Here is a 22,972-nt window from a genome sequence, read left to right on the forward strand (position 1 = left end):
ACGGCATCTAATTCTTAGATGAAATCTACCTTCTTGTATCGGTAACTGTGGTCTGTTTTTCTCTCTGTTCAATGCTTTCTCTTATAGCCACAATAACACAGTTTGAGTCTTCTTGTATTTGCTGTTGCCACTACTGCTAAGCTTAATTTCCTATTTCAAGTTGCTGGAAAAAAAGATGAAAACTTGATTTGTTTTCAGGATCTATAACACCAAATGACACTGAACTGACTTTTAACCCTTTAATTTCACATAGAGATTTTTTTTCCTCCTATAGAAATGCTTTTTACCTGCACATGCAGTGTTACCCTGAGATGCCAGCATGGTAAACTATCACAAACCTATTATTGGAACACACAATGAAAACATATTCTGTGTATCCATTCAGTGTGGACCTTTCGTTTAAAGCAGCGGTGTCCAGTCTTATCCAGAAAGGGCCAGTGTGGGTGCAGGTTTTCTTTCCAAGCAAGCAGAAGCCACACCTAATTCCACCTGTTTAATCAGTTGTTCTTGGCTTTTAGTAGACTCTGATGTGGCTTCTGCTTGGTTGGAATGAAAACCTGCACCCACACCGGCCCTTGCCGGATAAAATTGGACACTGGTTTAAAGATTCCATAGGTTTGTGCGTTTCAATGTCGCGTTCCTGCAGTGTTTTATTCCTGAAGAACAAAAACAGTTTGTTTATTCTTGAAGGAATTCTGCGGTACGTACAGTCGACAAAACCTCTACAATGAGTTGTTGTCATTTTTTGTATTGGTTTGTATGTGATTCATCCTTCACTGTTATAAAATGTCACCACCCACATTTGAATGTCACAGTTTCCAGTCACACACAGGAGGAAATGTTCGAGCATTCTTTCTTTTTTCTTTACTTTCACCTCAATCTTTTGCCAGTGAGTTAATCTTTAATTACAACACAAGCTGTGTTCAGTTCTCTAGAATTAAGCACAGAACCAATTTCCTTATGTCACCAAAAGGGTTCTTGTTCTTGGTACAAACTATATATATATATATATATATATATATATATATATATATATATATATATATATATATATATATATATATATATATATATATAATTTTTATTTATTTATTCATTTTTCAAAAGTTTATTCATAGGCTTCTCTCTGGTAAAATACTTTAGCTTTGCACCATATGCAAAATAGGGATAGGTGACGTTAGATATGCAAATATTGATATTTACATGCGCGCTCTCGGTCATTTTCCTGCCACCAAATTTACATTATTTTTTCTCTGAGTATTTTCTTTTCTACGTTGTCATCTTGTGTATCCATCCTCATAGCAATATCCTAATATTTTTATTAGACATTTTAAACTTCACCTTCAGGGGCTGTTATTCACAACAAACAGGTGCTTTCATTTTCACCTCCGTTTACAATCACAGCTCAAATAGCGTCTGACTTTTAATTCATAGATTTGACTGAATGATTTTGATAGTCTTTTTTTAAAAGGTACAACCCTGGAACTTATAACCCCAACGTGTCTCTTTTGCCCTCATCGGGGGTGGGGGGGATTTGCATCGATAGCATCTCCACTTCCGTGTCTTCTTATTAAGGTTATTGGTCACGTCCCAAGCCACACACACACACACTACCGTGCTTAATAGCGTGTCACAACTTAAGGACGGTTCACTTTGTTGCAGCTGTGTTTTGACACACTAGTTAGTGCAGTAGTACAGGCTCATGGACGCAGCTTATAAGGCTTACTTCCTTGTGTTTAGAGAATAGAGGAACTGAGAACCCCTGGTCAAGTAAAGCTGATAGGAAAAGCTTTTAGTGTTTTAACCAAATTTTGTGACTTCTTCCTGAATTTAAAATGTGAATTTGAGCGTTGAGAGAAAAGAAAAAAGACTGAACTTCGAACGTGACCACTATTTTCCTTTGGACGCGGGTAAGTTTTTAATTGATTAATTGCGTTAAAGGGTAATGAAGTTACTAGCAAAAAAAAGGGGAAGAAAAATAAAAAAGGTCGCTGAGTATGAAAATGTGACTGGATATGATATAGAGTTGAAAAAAAGGTGCTTTAAGACGCTTTAGGATCAGATAGGAAGTAGATAGAAGAGTTGTGTGTTATAACATGGTGTTATAAGCGGTTCATGACCTGACTGTTATCTGAGACAGATAACAGAGTCACAGAGATCTTAAATGCTTCTTTTCAATGCTGTAAATATCATGGTGTCATCACAAGGTTGGGTCTGTACACGACGTACAGGATCATGTTAATAGGTTAAAGGACAATGTGAACCATTTGCATGGGATATTTTTCATATCTGGAGGTAATTCTATTGGTTTTCATCTTTTAATGCATTCCTGTAAGTGGTTACTGTACTTACCTGGTTACTGAAGATTGATTAAGATTGTACCATGAAATCACCTTTATTCTAGATCTAACACTGTCCGAATAAGGCTCAGGTCCTTGACACAGCAGATTGGATCTCAGAACACAAGACATTCCTAACTCAAATTTTGTTTTGGACATCCCAAACAAAATGACATTTGGACCCATAATACACTTGTCATTACCATAACCGACCATTAAGTATGTAAACACAAGCACATTTTGACTCTGATATTAGATTTTGTTGTGTTTTCTTATAATATGGTCACCATATTATGGTGTATTACACTTTTACACCATATTACACTTTACAAGACCGAACACATTTATTCGCGCATATGTACTGTTATGTGTGTGCTGATTTTTTTTTTTTTTTAGTATTTGTGTAGTTTTCTGTTTTACTGGCAGTATCCCACATAGCTCCTGTGTTAGCTATATGTGGCTGTGGTTTTCAGTGAGGTCAGTGAAGCATAGCCAAGGGGATTTTTTTTTTACCAAATCAGGAATCAAAACTACTTAACGACTTTACCTTTATAACTAAGAACTGATTACGAATTATGTCTACTTGAATCCCATGTCAAATGACTCAAAACACTCACTTTTCCATAAACGCATTATTCCAGTCAGGGTTGTAGTGGATCCAGAATCTATCCCCGGAAACACTGGGTACGAGGCAGAGACAAACCCTGATGGGATGCGTGTCCATCACAGGGCAGCATCACAGGGCAACACATTCAATCACACATAGGGTTTAGTCCAGCTAAGCCACCTAACCAGTTTGTGGTCAACACGCTTTGAAACTCCATGTATCCCAATCCTTTTCCTGAACTCAGGATCGAACTAGGACTCTGGAGCTAGGTGGAAGCAACCAGAAGATTCAAGTTGTCTTACTGTTAATTTTTAAAGAGTGTTTCAATGGTTTGTGCAATTTATTTCAAGTTACAGTTGACGAAGTTCCTGTCTGCAAAAAAAAAAAAAAAAAAAAAAAAAATCGAGAACCTCTGATATACTGCTCGGAATAGTGTCGCCTATAGAGTAGGGGAAATGCCTGGGATTTAACAAAAAGTTATTACTGATAACATAACTCATTAAGCTTATGGCTGATTATTCAGTGTTTTAATGTATTATTCAAGTGTATTAACAGGCAACTGCTACAAATTAGTCAGTCAAAATGTAGCCGTAAGAGAATAATGAAAGAGTGGCTCTGATGCTAGGTCCAGTGAGTTTAAGGGATTAACTTAGCTCTTGAGCAGGTCCTTTCCTTCTGTTTTAATTGATTTCACTGATAACACTGGTTTGCGTGTATTAATTGTATTAATGTAAAAGTATACTTCATTTTACACAAGACACATGGGACAAAATGAAGTCAAACAATGATTAATTAAGTAGCATTTGCTGTATAAAGATTCATACATGTTACACAGATTCACAAAGAGTAACTAAAAGAAATAAAAAAAAGTGTATTCTGCTTTTATTATATGATTTAAAAACAAATCACCCACCGGCCTATCGTATGTTTTAAGCAACTTTTGGATCCTGAAACACCGTAAAAGAGTTGTACCTGATATCTGTAGTAAGAGTTTACGTTCATTGCTTATTGGCCATCAGGTTTTTTTTTTTATTACTTTCGTCTTGTGTTTTGGATTGTTGTCTTTTTGTTGGATCCACCCACATTTCATTTGTAAATTCTCGTAATACTTTGTCAGTAGATAAAAAACTGGGGAGGGGTGTTGAAAACCTTTGCACTTTACTGTATGCGAAGTTATTTCTTAACACACATTTTTTTTCTCTCACTTTATTGCACACTCAGTCTTGCTCTGTTTCTCTCTCTCTCTCTCTCTCTCTCTCTCTCTCTCTCTCTCTCTGTCAGTGACTCTAACAAGGAGAGCTTTTTGTAAAGCTGCAGTGTTTGAGTTTGCTGGATTAATGCTTTACTAAAGCTGAATGTCTCTATTCTCTCAACTGGCTGGATGTTCACAGTTCACTGTTGTCTTTCATTTGCAATGCAAACATGGCCTGTTGTATGGACCAGCTTTCCCACCTGCTTTGCCTAAGCATTTAGAAAAAACACGTGTATTACTTTTACAGTAAAGAAAAGCATACTGTTTAATTAAACCCACAGAGAGCTAGCTATCTGCTGCTGGTATACTTTTTCACATTGTCTCTGGGGTACACATCACCTTTCAGTCAGTCCCACAAGCCACAAAGACCAAAATCACACAAATGTACGTGCTAAGACAATACATGCAAAGCGTATGTAACATTCCTTTTTTCTTAGTAGCATACTCTAAGTGTTGCTGTGTCAGATATTTTAGATTGCCCAGTTTTTGTGTCATCAGTTTTTAAGCTGCAAAGCAAGCAATGCATGGTTAGTGTATGTCCTATATGTTTATTTACAGAACTCATGCATCTGTGGGTGTCTATGTGTGTATATTTGTATAACAGTTTTTGTGACTGAAGCCAAGATGGCAGGGCGACACGCAGACCTGACGGAGTATCAGAAAAGTCTGATAAAACGCTACCTCGAGAGTGGCATCATAATGACCGTGTACAGGCAGAAAATGGAGAGGCTAAGTGTCCAGGTCATTATGGAGACCAGGCAGGTGGCATGGACACGCATTGCTGGCAAAATAGACGGAGTGTGTGAGTAACTTATCTTGGATTTCTATAGAACTGGACCCAATTAAGATCATACAAAAATACATTTGCTGTCATATTCAGTGTAGTTCACTTTCAGGAAAAGAAGGCTACAAAATACAGAACAGAAATGTGTGTTAAAGAACAGCACAAACCAAATTCTTTTATTTGTACTGTAGACATGTACATTTACATTTACAGCATTTGGCAGAACCCTTATCCAGAGTGACATACAGAAGTGCTTAAGTCTCTATCATTAGATACATTAACTCTGGTTCACTAGGTTACATACTTAAGATACCATGAGTTTAAAACATTGTCCAAGTTTTTTATTTTTTTATTTTTTCTTGTTTTTTTTAAATAAACATATACACAACAACAGCTATAGCTAAAGAGAAAAGAACATGCATGAATTATGTGACTTTTTACCTTAGAAAAGGTATCTTTATTTTGCATTCTTGTCATGTTAAGTTGAACGACTGTGCTGTAAAGCGAATTTCAGTGTAGTATGAGTTGTACACAACCTTCTAACACATCTGTTATCAAAAATCTTCTTTCACCATCATCCTCTCTAAGTGTCTATTCTTAGTCATTTATTTTTTATTGCATTTTTTTAAACTTCCTTTTCTCATTGAATATGTGACTTAAACTGAATCCTCTTATAATTGGTTTATTTTATTTTATTTATTATTTTTTTTTATAAGTACAAGCCTTTTTTTTATGTGAATGAGGAATTTCTAGCTAAGATGAGACATTACAAACATTTTTATTTGGATAAATTGTTTAACCTTTAACTGATTTTTTTGGGAGAGTAATTAATTGTGACATGTTGAATTATTGGCCTGTGGTTTGCTACATGATTATGATCCTTTGTCAAATCTGCTTTGGTGTTTTGTAGTGGACCTAGCGGAGATCCGTGAGATACGTCCAGGAAAAAACTCCAAGGACTTTGAAAGATTGAAAGACAGCAAGGACAAACACGGAGACAACACGTGTTTCACAATTTTCTACGGTTCCCAGTTTGTCCTTAATACCCTCAGCCTGGGTGGTGAGTGAGTCTTCATGGCCTAAATACATGGCTGTGTGAATAATCTCCAGAGCTCAATGATGTCTTTATCTAAATGTTCTTGCTTTATTTGAAAAAATATTTATATGCAATAAAATTGAAGCACATTTACATGCCATTTCAAATCAGTAATTATAAAGAAATTATAATGAATCTGAATGATTATATGTGTGGTTTTGTAGTGGACTCCGTAGAAGATGCAGAGAAATGGCTTCGAGGACTGGAGCTGCTTAGAGAAGAGACACTGCAAGCTTCTACACCGCAAATTATAGAAAGGTACAGTATGTTCATTTCTATACATTTATACAAAATATAGGTTCGTTCTTTAAGGAACACCTCCATTGTTGCTGCATTTTATCAGATGAGTAATAACGAGCACATCATTGAAAGGCACCACCATGGGATCACACTAACCAGACCTATTTTGAGTGGTCAGGATTTTCCGCACAGCATCGCTACTGACATGTTGTGGTGCCGGCATTTTTTTATCAAATACATCAGCTTTAGCATTTTACTGTATTACTCTATGTAACTTACTGACATTTACCATGCTTTATTATCAGATGTACAGAAACTATAGCTCCCTTCTTTCTTTTTTCTTTGTTTTCAGCTCGACCCCTTTAACCTGTATTAATTCATTAAGTTCTCCTTGAGATGTTAAGTATGTTTCTTTTATCGTGATAAATTTTCTATCATTCTTACAATTTATATTACAACCGTAACTTGTCTAACTCTCTAAACCATAAAACCCCTAAATAAAGAGATATTCAGCTAAGTAAATTGTTTTTAATTCTTACATTCTTAACATTAGTGATTAGTTCCTGCCTGGCTATAAATAACACAGTTTAAAGTTTGGATTTACATCTAGTTATTAGTTTTGATCGTACCTGAACAAACTTAAGAACAATATTCCTACAATTCATGTTAATGAATTGTCACACTTCATACTGTATCTGGCAGCCTGTATGAATTATTATTATGTTTTGTCCCAATGCAAAATGCTAAATCTTTATATTTTTTTGCCCATTTCGCACCTCAACTGGAACAGATGTTTGTTCTGATTTTAAAGTGAGAACAATGAATGCATACTTCTCTGTCCATTCTTCTTTAATTATTTAATTGATGACTTTGATGTCATGACTTCGCTAATGATACCAGAAAGTGTAAACGAAATCTAAAACATCTCTCGGACTTTTCTCGCTCCCTCTGTACGTATTCTCTGGTCCAATGAGCTTCCCACAAATAAATCATTTACATAAATGTGTGAACATTACATAAATGAGCGTACAGAAATAGGCTGCAGCAGAACATCTGCTACAGCAGCCACACAAGTCCATGATTAGGAGACTGACATCCCTGAACATCAGACCATATTTTTTACCCATTGGTTGCTTCTCCGAAAGTTGTAGGTTTTAAGTTTTTTTGTTGGGTCACATTTCTGCCAGTTGACGACACGTGCGAGCACTTTGGTTGGTTAACTCAGCTCTAGGGCCTTTATCAGTATCAGTTTCTAACCACAGCACCTAAATCAGACCCACTGCAATTTCACTGCCATATCAGCAGTGTTTCTTTGCAGAATGTAGTCTACAAATCAGGTCATTTCATGTCAGTGTTGGTCACGTGGTCTAATGGTTGTGATAGAATGAGGCTAAAAAAGTTGTAGACCGTGACAGATATACTACAGTCAGTAGTACATTAAGTGAAAATGCTCTCGCACACTGCATCTGTTCACACACTGACTGTGAGTTTCTCTCCTGTGAAGTTGGCTGCGGAAGCAGATGTACTCTGTTGATCAGACCAAGAAAAACAGGTAATGGACTTCTGCTTAATTGCACACTTATCATATGATTACCATGTGAATATGTCCACTGAGGAAATGCTGTCTCATTCCACAGCATGACACAGAAGGAAGCTAAGTCTCTGTTGAATCAGAGCAACTTTAAATTACCTGGAGGACGATTTCTGAAGGACAGATTCACGGTACTAATACAGCCACCGTTTACATTAATGTTAAACCTGTGGAGCATCTCAGAATCCCAATGATGCCAACTTTCCAAAATATATGAAACTCCTGAATAATATTTGCATGCTTTTTCCAGGCTGTTGGAGGGAAGAAAGACGTCCTTGACTTTGAGCAGTTTCACAAGTTCTATAATGAGTTAATGTTTGAAAACCAGAAGACGGTGAGTAAGCCACTTGATTTGCAAGTCGTTCACGTTAAACATGTTAAACCCTGCACCTTTACGTGTTGATCTGAAGCATGTGTTTTTCTTAGATATTGGATGAGTTTAAAAGAGAGTCTTGTGCCTTCATCATGGGGTGAGATGTACATTTAGTTTTCCTCACCAAAACATCATAACAACGTGTGTGTTGGTTGTATATTAGCCTAATTGTGTTATCTTTGGTTTTAATGAGAATTGTGTATTTGTATTTGTAGTAACACAGATAGACCAGATTCCTCCGCGGTTCTCTTATATGACTTCCAGCGATTCCTTCTCTGTCAGCAAAAAGTAAGAATAATGTTTTTGTCTAGACGCAGTTCAACAAATGTTTAAATCTCTTCATTGATGTGATGATATAAATGAAATAAATGATGTCAATGATCTTTATATAAATGTTTATCAAGTCTTCATTCACAATGCTATATGTTTTAAATCCTAATGAGCTCTTTTGAGATAATGAATTACTTTATTGTTGCTATTTGACAGATGTAGGTCTATCCTTTCATTTGGTCTTTTTTGATGGTGGGGCAGAATACTTACTACCCCATGTAGTGCCATATAGTTATTGCTCTTAGTGGTCAAAAATAGGAACTACAACAGCACTAATAGAGGCTCATCTCTCAGCGCTATGCTTGCTCTATGATTGTTTTGTATATGAGTCAGGAAAGGACAAGGAACAGTACAGGTGATGATAACTCGTTTTTGGTGTCCGTTTGCACCCTGTGAAAATGTGACAGGAAACAACCCGGCTACTTTTAGCATTGAATTTCATAAAAAAAAAAAAAAAAAAATCTATTGGTCTACATAAGGGGTCTCCAATCTTATCCGGCAAGGGCCAGTGTGGGTGCTGGTTTTCATTCCAACCAAGCAGAAGCCACACCAGAGTACTAAAAGCCTCTGGTTTACATAATTAGTTTTTTCAAATCTATTCAAATCTTGTCACCTTTCAGCTGAATATTACAGGGTTATTAAAGCAGAGTAAACTATAGCATAAATCGTGTGTAATAACTTGTAATAGCTATGGTCTTAAAAAGCTCTTGATTTGCTGTGCATTTAATTCATTTTCTTTTTAATGCTTGTTATACAGGAAACTTGGGCTAACAACATTAACCAGGTGCGAGAGCTAATGACAACTTTTATTGATGACACGATGAGAAAGACCAACGATCCAGAGTTCACAGTTGGAGAGGTAGATATCTTCAAGGTTACTAGTACTCTGCTGTAGTACTTTCTCATGAATTTGTACCTCTTAGTTTTATATATTTTTTTTTTTATCATTTTTTGTAGTTCCTCAGTTTTCTGTTCTCTAAAGAGAACTCCATTTGGGACGAGAAGTTCTCTGAATTGTCTACCTTGGAAATGAACAACCCTCTGTCTCACTACTGGATCAACTCGTCTCACAACACGTGAGCTGTCTTCACACAGCAACATTCGCACAGTGACTTTCTTTTTATGTCATACATCCTGAGTGCCATTTGTGTTATTTTTATTTATTTATTATATATATATATATATATATATATATATATTTTTTAACAGCTATCTGACTGGTGATCAGATACGCAGCGAGTCTTCTACAGAGGCCTACGTGCGGTGCTTGAGACTGGGCTGCCGATGCATTGAGTGTTAGTGACAATAATACATTTTTATTATGTTAGCTTTTATATTCTAACTACTCTTATAGTTCTACTAAAGTAGTTAAAGGAGTATGGGAGGATTATTCTTTGACAGGCTATTTATGCTATTAAAGATATCAGCTATTTGATAAACTCAGTGAAGAGCAAACCTAACGTATAGTCTGACACCATATAGATTTTTTTTATTTGAGTTACTTCATCCATTTGCACAGTAAAAAAATCGATGCAATGGTTAGGGTCATGAATGTGGTTAATATTCATACCGTGTGTCACGAACGCGGGATAAACCAGACCAAAACGCAGGATGGCGAAATAAACAGGGTTTAATAACAAAAGAACACTAAACATGACACGGACTAAAGACAGGACAAGACAACAGTAGATTCCGCGCTGCACAAGGCAACGCGGCACAGTTATATAGACAGGGTAATGACAATGGGAAACAGGTGTGTGGAAACGGAAGGAGCAGACAAGGGCGGGGCAGACACGTGACGAAGAACATAAACACATGCACGTGGCCAAAGTCCGGGCTGAGTCCTGACACCGTGTCTAACTATTTAATTTGTACAAAGGGTCAGAATAAGCACCAGGATGAGTTCAGGAATGTTTCTGAGAATAACCTAATAATCCTCCGAAAATAGTCGTAAGCAGAAGGAACGAACCTTTATATCATATTAAAGCATAGTAAATTAAAATATCTAAGTGTAAAATGTAAAAAGAGGTTTTGTACGGTGTACTTTCAAAAGTAACTGCTTTATTATCGTTTCCTATAGTTTGGAAGAATATATGTTGATTTAGCAGTATGTTGTACTAACTGTTTTTGCTGCAATACAGTGGACTGCTGGAATGGGCCAGATGAGCCCATTATTTACCATGGATGGACAAGAACCACCAAGATTAAGTTTAAAGACGTGGTGAAGGCTATCAACGACCATGCCTTTGTAACATCTGAGTAAGTTAGATTTCTCACCGAGAGATATGATCTGATGCTGCATTGATTTGGTTTCTTTATAGAAATCTAGAATGGGAAGTTTAGTAAGTTCTAACCGAGGTCTATATATGGGCAGGAATCACTACCACATGCTTGCTTTATGAAGGTTTTATTTATGAGAGAGGATTAGGGGCAGCAGACAGGATCGATGATATGATATTATCTCTGTATCTTTCTGGTTATTTGTTGTATGATGCTAGTTTGTCCAAGTCCACTCAAGTTGTGTCAACACTTTAGTGCTTATTACAGGGTTTCACTAAAAATTCACAAAAAAAAAAAAAACACTCTAGATTTCTTCACGTCTTCACAGCATTCCGAGTTATTTCACGCCACCCTGTTTATCTTAATCTAAATAATTCTATCAATAGGATCAAGGCATGCATGGGAATGGTGTTAATGGTGGATGTGACTTTGGTTAGGTATCCGGTTGTGCTGTCTATAGAAGAGCACTGTGATGTGAAGCAGCAGAAAATTATGGCGCAGTACTTCAGAGAAGTGTTCCAGGACAAGCTGCTCACCGAACCTGTGGAGCTGGAAGCAGAGCAACTGCCTTCACCCACCCAGCTCAAGGGCAAAATCATCATCAAGGTACTCGTTGTATCATTCAGCTCATATTAGAGTATGCTGGATTTTAGCCGGAAAACAGAAGATCTCAGTATTATTTAGGTTCCAGGTCAATGTGAAAAGTGAATAATAATAATATATAAGGAGAAATAACTGAGACTCCAACTGAAAACCTGCTGTGTGCGTGTGTGCGTGTGTGTGTGTGTGTGTGTGTGTGTGTGTGTGTGTGTGTGTGTGCGCGAGAGACAGAGAGAGAGGGAGAAAAAGTTAAATGCTTCTGATCAGTCACTTTTAATGTCCGTTTTAAAATAGTGGAATTGGAATTAAATTATATTAGATTAGATTAGATTAGATTCAACTTTATTGTCATTACACATGTACAAGTACAAGGCAACGAAATGCAGTTTAGGTCTAACCAGAGTGCAATAGTGGTTGTATGGAGTAATTTACAGTTGTGTGCATACTATGAACAATATACAGATTTACAGAAGGATATGTGCTGTAATAAAATATATGGCTATTACTATAAACAGTAATTTACAGATATGTACAGTATGTACTATGAATATAATATACAAATGAGTATATATGTGCTATGAACATAATATACAGATGTCTATTACTATAAACTAAAATTTACAGAGGGCATGTGCTATAAACAAAATATATTAATACGATAAACCGAATATACAGGAGGATATGTACTATGGTCATAATATAAAATATTGCTGTTATTATGAACAGAAATTCGGTGTGTATACAGTAAATTGTGTTTCAATCGAAACTTTAAATATCAATATTCGAAAATGATTTTTTTTTTCAATCAACACAATTAAAAAAGATATTAATATCCATAATGATTATAATAATGATTGTCTTTGCTGTTCATATTTGCATTGTAGTTTTTGTTATTGACTGATCACTAATTTAGATTTCCATTTTATAATGTCATTATTCTCTTTTAATTCTTTTTAAAGCTCCAAACAGATAGAAATCCCCATGACACCATTGAATAATTTTAGCATGCAAGAAATAATCAGCATGCGAAGAAAGCAGGATGTTAATATCCTACATCATACATGTTCAATCATCAAAAAAAAAAACATCATTTCCATTGTATAAACAGATACAAAATCTGCATTGAAAACTAGATTTGCTGCACTTTGCTTTCAGCTGCTGACAGGTATACTGACACAGGAAATACAGTGTAGTTATAAGCTAGTAGAACAAAGCTGTGGTTATAGGCTTCTGGCTTGTGACAGGCAGGGTTAACTTGTGCTTGTCTGCTTCTTCTTTAAAACAGCATAAAAAGCTGAATATTGGAGAGACCTTTGGAAGGAAAGATCTGTCCAGAGGAGAAAAGCAGGGAGAGCTGTTCATCTGGGACCCTATTGACGAGGTGCTCCAAAGTTTCCCTCATACCACCTTAATGGCTTTGTCAACTGAACGAAAGCTCGTCGCACAGGATTATATAGATAACTCGAAAATGAATAATAGATGCGCACAGATTTATGCTTCCATATCTGAATGTCATTATCTCTATCCAAATCTATCCTGGTAGAGGCATCGAGGTGTATGGCTGAAATATTCTGGTGCTAAGTACAATTAATGATGGTATCTATTTTCACTACTTAACTTACCAGCTGCAAAATAGCCCCTAAGGATAAATGATCTAACACAGGGGATTTCCTTTTGTGCAGGAAACATGTAGATGGTGCAAAAGCTCCTCTGACCACACAACACATTTGGGTTGTTGCAGACACACCATGTTGGCTTTCAGTCTGGGGTCTTTTTTAAAACACAGCCTATGTTGAAATCTGTCGTATGTTGTGAATTATTTCCCTTTGTTTTTTTTTTTTTTCATGTGTTCTTGTAATATCAGGAAAACAGGAACAATTTAAAGCAATGAGAAAATTTCTGAATAGTGAGACACATTTTAGTTTGTATAATAAATGTTGTTTTTTTTTTTTTAGACATGGTATAAACACTACTGTGTGATCTCCAGAAACAAATTGTACTATGCGGAGGAGAATGAACCAGATGAAGAGAGTTTGAAGGTAATTCAGAATGTGATGCTCATTGTTTTTAAGATCATTACAATTTAATGGCAGAATATAGCCTGCGAATTCATTGACTTTTACGCCTTGGCTAAGCGGGTACTGATTTGCTGCTGTGTCCTCTGCTCTTATGGTCAGTCTGTTAACAGTGTGGATTTGCACCGGTCGGAGCCTTGGTTCCACGGGCGTCTGGCTGAGGGCAGGCAGAGCGCTGAGAGACTGCTGCAGGAATTCTGTATGGAGTCTGGGGGCAGAGATGGAACTTTTCTTGTGCGAGAAAGCGACACCTTCGTTACTGACTTTACGTTGTCCTTCTGGTACGTACGGCAAGCTCAGTAAAACGGTATGAATCCAAAAACATGTATGTTCTACACGTAGAACCGTATTCCACAAACACACCCATAGTCATCCATTCGGTCACTTACGCATAGTCCTATAAATATTTTATGAATTTTGTTGTATTAGGTCTAATATAAATGTTTGTCATTCGTTCCATTTGTGTTTGTGCGTTGCGTAGGCGTAGCGGGAGAGTACAGCACTGCCGGATCCGTTCAGCCTCGGATGGGAGCCATATTGCATACTTTCTGACAGAGAACCTGCACTTCCCCAGCGTGTATGTTCTGATCCAGCACTACAGAGAGAACCCGCTCCGTTGCCACGACTTCAACTTGCGCCTCACTGACTTTGTGCCACGGCCCAACATGCACCTTCACGAAGGGTCAGTGATTCCTATAGACACCAATACGAAAAAGTCTAGAATAGTTTGGCCTTAAAGGAAACATAGACCTTTCCTCAAATCTAGTGGATCAGCCAAGGACATGTTCAATGTTCGATATTTGTACTTATATGATATTTATAATTGAGATCAGCACTGGAGCAATGACAAGTTTCCGAATGTTTTTGTAAATCTGCTTCAAACCACATATGGGTCATAAAAAAAGCAACACACACTTGGAGATAAGGTTTAGGACAAATAAGAACTTTTGCCGTGTTGAATTGTATGCTTAGGCTGTGGGGTCTCATCCTCGCTTAGCTCGTACCGTAGTCCAGCTGTGCTTCACGCAGACTAAACTGAAAATAGCGTTGAACTAAAATTACAGGAGAAAACCTTCAAACTACACAATACACAATTTCACACACAAAGCTGTACTTTGTATGGATGCAGTGCAGTGTTTCTCCAAAAGTCTCAGGACAAATCTATTGTACAAGAATTCTTTTTTGGCAAACCCCATTTTTAAAAGTGCAATTTTAAATCAGTTTATCAGAATAACTCACTTTAATCTTTTGCGTTGTGTCTAAAATCTCACAGGATCTTGTGAAGCAACAGTTTGCATTTCAGCTTTATTGTAATTTTCCAATAGTTCGCTACAGCGTGTACACACATCTCACTTATCACTACATGTATGATTTGAGGTGCGTTCACTGTAACGGCGGCATCTTAATAACACTCCTGTGCAGGTGGTTTTACAGTAACATGAGTCGAGGTGAGGCAGAAGACAATCTCCTGAGGATCCCTCGAGACGGAGCCTTCCTCATAAGACAGAGGGAAGAGCCAGATTCTTACGCCATCACCTTCAGGTGCTTCTTTTGACTCTCACTCACTTTTCCTCCTTATCATCACTCCATCAAAGAATCGATCATAATGTTGCATGTCACAGATTCAGTTTGCGCTAACGTAAAAAAAAAAAAAAAAAGCTTATTTTTACACCTGTAACGCGTGAGCTGACTGTTAATAATACTTTTGGGTTTCTGTGGTCTTACAGAGGTGAAGGCATGGTGAAGCATTGTCGTATCCACAATGAAGGATCCATGTATGTGTTGGGTTCCTCTAGCGAGTTTGAGAGTCTGGTAGAGCTGGTCAACTACTACCGCAAGAAGCCTCTTTACCGCAAGACCAAACTGCGCTACCCAGTCACACCAGAGCTAGTGGAGCGCTTTAGCATGGTCAGTCATGTTCATGGTTCATGGTCATGTTTCAAAACCTCACTTACACAATAAGATAACAAGATAAGCGTAGCACAAGGTTACATACACGCACTTCATTGTATATATGGTGTTCTTCTTTTTAGCCCTTAGTTCTGTGTTGTTTTATATAGCTTTGCGTCTTAACGTAGCACCAGGGCCCTAAAGGAACGTACTATTATTTCTCTTTTTACTATAAAAGCTTCTTGAATTGACTCGTAACTTAATTTGACGCTTCACTATGGGGTGCATCAGTATAGCTACGGTATTAGGTATTGGTCTGATACTGTTATTATTTACTCATACTCAAAACTGCTTCAATACTAACATTTCATACAGCATGGCACTGTGTACCATACTAAGCAAAGCAGCATTCAACCTGTGAAATATAAAGGGCAGCTTCTAGAGCATCTTATTAACATACTACAACTTATGGGTTTTAAATAATGGCTCTAGTAAAATGGAAAAAGCCGACTTGAACAAGCAGAGCATTATCCCCGAGCGTGGACATTTTCCTCTGTGTGCTCATGTTGTCCATCTTGTGCACGCAACTAACGGTACAATTTAAAGTGATAACTTTAGACGTTCTTTTCTATCAGAACATAGCAGCAAATTATATAAACAAAGCTAAATAAATGTTTCGTGATCAATTAATACTAAGTATGTTGTTCATTTTATTATCAGTATCTGGTATCAAAGAGTATCAGAAAACATCTCAATCTGAAAAATATGATATCGGTGGAGCTCTATCATTACTACTACTACTAATAAAAACAGTGTTTTTTCATTTTTAAATGGTTTTATGTTTTTATTTATTTATTTATTTATTTATTTTTGCAGACGGACAAATCTGCTTCAATTTATGACAGCAAGCAGTATGTGGAGGCCAATGAAATCGAAGCAGCTATGGTACGTTTCATGCAGCACACACATTTAGAAATCCAGTGAAGCCCCATGTTACATTATTAGAAGTAGCCTAAGATGGAAAGCTACTTGTTTGCTATCACAGTCTCTCAGATAGGAAATGGATCTTTAGCGAAGAGGAAACATGCCACGGCTAATATAGCAGTGTCATGCCTGAGCGTTTTTAGATTATTCGCTCTCCTCCAGCTATGTCGCACTGCACTCTACGATCTTGCAGATTCGTGTTTGATATGTCAAAGGGTGATTCAGTGTTTTCATTCGAGAACCTTTCCAAAAAGTGCTGAAGGTTTGTATATCCAGATATCTCGAAATATATCCAGCTTGTTTTGTGACAGCTCCTGATCTTGTAATGATATGTTTCTCTGCAGCCTCAGAGCACGGTGAAAGCTCTCTACGATTACCGGGCCATGCGGCAGGACGAGCTCAGCTTCTGCAAGGGTGCTCTGATCCACAACGTGACCAAAGAGAGCAGTGGATGGTGAGACACTCCAGATTGTTCTGTAACGAGGGATAATTCAGTTTGTTTCTATTTGCGTGTAGACAGTACCCAGTGTCATAGCTTTACAGAAATTGCGATCTTGCAACAGTTGCAAAGAAAAAGATAGCCAAGATAGAATCAGGAAGAAAGAAACTGAAAAACGGAACTCGTACTCTTCTAGGTAAAACCAGATAGTAAGACTGATAAATGCCATGTATTTATAGGTGTATAAATATATGCAGTGGTAAAAAAAAAAAAGATGCCCATAAGGTGATGCAATTACATCCCCTGCAGCAGAGTCAACAAGAATTTGGGGAACAAAAACGAATCTTTTGTTGCGAGTAAATGATGAAAAGTAAATTTATGCCAGGTATGCTATGCTACTGGCTGCGCTGTATGCTAATGGCTACTGTTGTGTATTATTGGCCTTATTGCTTTAGATGTAGATGCCCATTAAACGTTCTGGTAATGCACAATCTGGTAGTTCTTAAAACTCTCTGGTTCTCTCTGATGCAGGTGGAAAGGTGATTATGGTGGGAAAGCACAGTTCTATTTCCCATCAAACTACGTCGAAGAGGTCACAGACTCCGCCGCTGCTCAGCAAAAAGACCTTGTAAGAGAGACCTGTCTCTATCTGTCCATATCAAAGCCTCCGTGTGATTCCATTGTACATGTCAGTATGTAAAGTCATTTACATTCTTATTTCACAAGCAAATTTGCTTCTTTTTCAGTCTGACGAAGATAATCCACTGGGTGACTTGTGTAAAGGTGTGGTGGATATTTCCAAGTGCACCGTTGGTAAGAGTTTCTCTAATGTTTGTAGAAATGAGATGAGAAGAGAAAAGAGACAAGAAATAAATAAAATGTTCAGTTTGCATTTGGCATTTGACTGCAAATGTTGTATCTGAATGAGATTCCTGAATAATGTAAACGTTCACTTTTCTTGTGTCATGACTCTTTAAGGTCAGTTGCTTCTTCTGTAGTTATTTATCTCCATTATAAAGATAACCTCTGGCTAAATTTCTGTAACATTTGGTAATATTTGGAGGCGTTTTTTTCAGAATCTACAGGATGTAAATGCCTGTTCTTAACTGTAACTTGCTTAAGTACATTCATACAGCGCTGTTGTATGTCACAGTAATTTGATATCACATCTCGGTCTGCGTTTTCAGTGCGTTCTGCCCAACACGGCAGGCCTGTGGTGGTGACACTGCAGAATAAGGACGGTAAAGAAAGCACAATGCCGTTCCACTTGGCCACCGAGACCACAGAGGAGCTGTTTGAATGGTACAAGGTGGCCTGGGACATCACTCAGAGAGAGGGAACCCGTGAGTATGAGGTAAGAACACTAATGTTGTCCCACACATTGCTAATTACACCTCCTACTAAAATCGGCATAAGAAAGAATTCAGCCATTATTTCCTTTATACAGCAAAAGCAGCAGGAGAAGGTGGAGATCAGAGGTGATGTGGCCAAAGAAATGTCTGATCTGGTGGTGTACTGTCAGCCTCGCAGCAAAGACAAGGATCGTTTAGGTATATTTCAGTTTCTCACTCATGTTATCGAAAGTGACAGCAGACTTCATGAAACATTGAAGCTAACCTCATTTGTGTCTCTGTGCCACCTTATCAGACAATTTCAGCTATAAAGAGGTCCGCTCCTTTGTGGAGAATAAGGTTCCCAGCAAGAGCAGGTCGAAGGAATTCCTGCTGTATAACCGCAAAGCCCTGAGCCGCATCTACCCCAAAGGCCAGCGGGTGGATTCCTCCAACTACGACCCCCATTTTATGTGGATGTGCGGTTGCCAAATGGTAGCACTCAACTTCCAAACCGCTGGTGGGTGAAATCGGAAAAGCACCGAGCACATTTCTGAAATGTGACGTGTTGTGTAGAGTTTTTGGGAATTATTTGGAATTAGTCTTTGAATTTATAACATTGCTTAATTCTAATCCTCAGGCTGATGGATGTTTATTATGTTTGAGAGAATGTATATGAAAGCTGGGATCTGGTGTTAAAAAACGGTTTCCTTTTTGTTTAGATAAATGTACTCAGCTGAACTCCGCCCTCTTTAGTCTGAACGGCAGCACAGGATATGTCCTACAGCCTGAGCTCATGCGTGCAGACACCTATGACCCTCTGCAGGAGAAAAACACGGTCAAATTCACTCTCTCTGTCAGGGTAGGACTGTGCTTTATGTGCTTTATGGCAGTTCTATTATTATTATATTATCATCACTTTTACACACTTTCCTTTCTCCACAGCCCCTGCTTATCTTTTCAACTATATTCTATTCTATTATTTAAAAAACATGACGAAATTAAAAATTAACATGACGAAGAAATGTAGTTTGTTTTTTGAGAACCTTCAAGACTTTCTGTGACTCTTTTTAAAAATAAAATGATGCCAAATAAATATCTCCTCACGGAAAACTGTTGTTACTAAATTGTTACATTAATCAGATTGGAATAAAATCACTAAATCATCTTCGAGAACCTCAGTAATGTTAAGTAATGTGCACATTTTTTTTTGTAGGTTTTAGCAGCCAGACATCTGCCTAAGATAGGCCGCAGCATCTCCAACCCCTTTGTGGAGATCGAGCTGTGTGGCCAAACCGACGACACCTCCAAGTTTAAGACTACAGTCTGCCGTAAGAAATAGGGGTGGATGAGTGGCAGTAGTTTAGTATAACGTTTCCTTAAAGACTTATTTTAAGGACTAATTAACATTGAATTTTCCCAAGCCTTTGTGACGGTGTGTGTATGTGTGTGTGTTTAGATGATAATGGGTTGAACCCCGTGTGGCTTGGACCTCACCGGCAGGATGCAGAGACTGTCACCTTCACTGTCTATGAACCAAAGCTGAGCTTCCTGCGCTTTGTGGTGTTTGAGGAGGACATGTTCTCAGACCCCAATTTTCTTGCTCAGGCTACCTACCCTGTCATGGGCATTCGCTCAGGTATGACACTCAGGAGAAATCCATAAAATACCAGTGGGAAAAATAGAATTTAAACTCTAAAAGATGATGCAAATACCCATCGACATGAAATGGCTGGTTCCATAAACTACTTTACACAGCTGAAAGAAATGAATAAGACTTTGTTCTTGTTCTTGACACTGACTTTCAGTTCATTTTACCGGAATTCCCCGTCATGATTGTCTGGGTTATTTCAAAACTTTCTAGTAAACAAAAGGCAATTTGAGTAATTGACAGAAGTAACCAATTACCTTCAGCATTCTGAGCCATTGTTCTCACCACATGCTTACATAGTAGTGTTCCTTATGATAGCATTTAGCAAGTGCATGTTTTATTCTCTTAAATTAAAGTTTAAGATAATCGAACATAATTTGATCCTGGGTTCATTATGTAAAATGGATCTATTTAATATGCTCACATTTAAAGTTATGTCAGTGGTCATAGTAATCAGTTACAGATTCAGAGATCTTCAAAGTTTAGAATGATAAGCAGTTAAAGCAGAACATCCATGGTAGAAAAAAACAATGTCAGTTTCTATTTATTGCATGAGCCTTAATTGTAATTTATTATTCTATTGTTTTATTATTGGGGAAAAAGGAAAGTGTAAGAATGCTGCACCCATATGCTAGTTCGTTGATGTAGAACAGCATAGATCGCAGTTTAGACGTCTTGAGATGGCTTAGGTTTTAATACGAATAAAGCAGCCAATCCAATCTGGCAACCCTGATTTCTAAATAACTCGTAGGCATGTTCTACTTGCATTTAATCAATTCACTGAATTGGATTGACATCCTATCAGTGGAGTTATGGTGTGTATGATCTAAATTATTACGAGTATTAGTTTTACAAGAGAGATCATTTTGGGAAGAAGACATCCCACTGGACATCCTCACATCCATCCCTTATGTCACATATGCTGAGATGTTCTAACGTCAATTTGAGGTGATCAGGAGCGGTGTGTGTTTGTGTCTCTCCCCATCAGGGTATCGCTCAGTTCCTCTGAAGAACGGCTACAGTGAGAGCCTGGAGCTTGCATCTCTTCTGGTGTATGTGGACATTCAGCAGGTAGAGGTAAGAGGAAACCACAGTCTTTTAGCTTGCCTACGCAGATGTCAGAGAATTTCCCTTTTCACTCAGACGAAGACGCTACACTACCTCACCACACACACGAGTGAACAGAATTTGAATGATTTAATCATACAAATAGAATTACCCATCCCCATTTATCATTTTGTTTCATTTTCAAAATGTTCTTGTGAATGTTTGTTTATCAGAAAGCAGAAGAAGAGCTGTACTCCTCCTCCAGCCAGCTGCGAAAAAGACAGGCTGAGCTGTGCAACGAGCTTTTCTTATACGACACACACTCCGGCCTCCAGCGCGTAGCACCTACAAATCAACAGAACGACCTCATGAAAGAGTTCACGTTTAATGAAAATCGGCTCCAGGAGATCAACGAAGCATGCAGGCAGAAGTGAGTGCCAATCAGCTCAGTGAGCTCACACTAGCATCATGGCCAAGCTTGTTAACTTAACATTCTTCAATGGCAGAACATCAGGAATAATACACACTTTTACAAAGCAATGTACATTTATTTCATTTATACAACTGAGCCGTTGACCTTTAAGGGTCTTGCTTAAGGACCCAGTGGTGGCAGCTTGGTGGTCACAACCTTCCAGTCAGCAGTCATACACCATAGCCAATGAGCTACCATGCTGGACTTGCTGGACATGTCGCTAACCTGAGGCACTGGCGTTCAGCAGCATATCAGAAGCACAGAGCCTTCCAGTCCCTTTGAAATGGCTTCTTAGTTGTGATTTGCTTCCATATGACATGTTTCCTTCTGAAACAGGAAGTCAGAGTGATTCTGACTTGTCAGGATTGTTAGGTTTCTATTATATTTTGCCTTATATTTTTCTTTGTCTTATATTCATATACAGTATACGAGACACCCCTGGTGAAACAAAACAAACCTGAGGGTCGCTTAGCAGACTAGCTAAATACGAGTCTCTCCGAAGGATGGAGAAGCCTGATGGAGTATAAAGAATAAACTTATTCTCTCTCAGTCTTAGGAAGTGACATATTTTGTGTAAATGTAGGATTTTTTTTTTCAAATGCAGCATTCAGTGTGTGCGTGTCTGTTTATACATCCTCCAAAAAACACTGAAGTGTGCCCTCTTACAGGATGAAAGAGAAGAAGATCAACAACAGCAAGTTTTACTCGTGAAGAAGCGCTCAACTCGTCCCCTACCTTCCATCCCTACACACGCCTTCTATTTATACGTCTTCGTCTCCCTGGCTCAGCTGCTCTACTGCTGAAACTCACAGAACAGGCAGATAAAAGCAGGGAGTTGTGATAGTTTTGCTTTCCGCTGTGGAAAGTTCAAGGGTGAGAACGCTGGCAGAAGAGACGACCCACAACAGTGATCAATGACATCAGAAGAAAACGCTTTATCCCGAAGAGCTGGAACTGTGAAGACCGAGAGCTTTTACATGAAGAAAAGCAGTTTATCTGAACTCTGTTACTCAAACTAAAATTCATATTTGTTTGCAGTGTAATAAACATTTATTGTTCATTTACTGCCAGTTGTTATTAATGAAATAATAAAAAAAAACCTAAGCTAAAGAAGTAACTTTGGATAAATCTCGATGTCCTGTGTTTACAGGAAAAGACTTTGGAGTGTACTGTTCGAATATAAAAGTACAGATATACAAGTCCTAGGAAACTATGAAATTAATAAGAGTGAAATTATTATCCAGGGTCTTTGGTACAATCCTGAGCTTGTGTTATTGTCTGAGGATTTTCTGTAGATGTTTTCCATGTGGGTTTCTTCCCACAGGCAAAAGGAGAAAAAAAACCCCCACAAATTTTATACTGTGTTTGTGTGAATAAGAGATCGTTATAAAGCAGTTACCGAAGCTATTGTTATGGGTGTTTATTTCAGTGTTCAGAGAGTGACATTTAAAACTTAAACATCTTTAGATTTTTTCAGTGTTCACAAATTCATTAATTAAGGCTTCTGTTATTCGATTGTTAAAAAAAAATAAAATAGTGTATATATATATATATATATATATATATATATATATATATATATATATACTTT

General features: G+C 37.7%; 1 protein-coding gene across 1 annotated transcript; it reads left to right on the top strand.

Annotated features, from left to right (window-relative positions):
• The first annotated feature begins 1,620 nt into the window (after positions 1–1,620).
• plcg2 (phospholipase C, gamma 2) lies at positions 1,621–22,446 on the top strand. The gene is made up of 33 exons (XM_027161844.2): positions 1,621–1,910; positions 4,803–5,000; positions 5,893–6,042; positions 6,243–6,336; positions 7,823–7,870; positions 7,956–8,040; positions 8,160–8,243; positions 8,336–8,379; positions 8,498–8,570; positions 9,370–9,471; positions 9,570–9,688; positions 9,822–9,907; positions 10,754–10,871; positions 11,330–11,498; positions 12,778–12,873; positions 13,448–13,531; positions 13,670–13,848; positions 14,049–14,249; positions 14,990–15,109; positions 15,295–15,475; positions 16,334–16,402; positions 16,786–16,895; positions 17,412–17,508; positions 17,627–17,693; positions 18,068–18,234; positions 18,328–18,430; positions 18,528–18,731; positions 18,934–19,073; positions 19,428–19,542; positions 19,671–19,850; positions 20,851–20,939; positions 21,143–21,339; positions 22,050–22,446. The coding sequence occupies exons 2-33, from the start codon at positions 4,823–4,825 to the stop codon at positions 22,090–22,092; spliced, it is 3,792 nt and encodes a 1,263-aa protein (XP_027017645.1). The 5' UTR covers positions 1,621–1,910; positions 4,803–4,822; the 3' UTR covers positions 22,093–22,446.
• Positions 22,447–22,972: the final 526 nt, after the last annotated feature.

This window comes from Tachysurus fulvidraco, chromosome 13 (genome assembly GCF_022655615.1).
Source record: "Tachysurus fulvidraco isolate hzauxx_2018 chromosome 13, HZAU_PFXX_2.0, whole genome shotgun sequence".
NCBI lineage: Eukaryota > Metazoa > Chordata > Actinopteri > Siluriformes > Bagridae > Tachysurus > Tachysurus fulvidraco.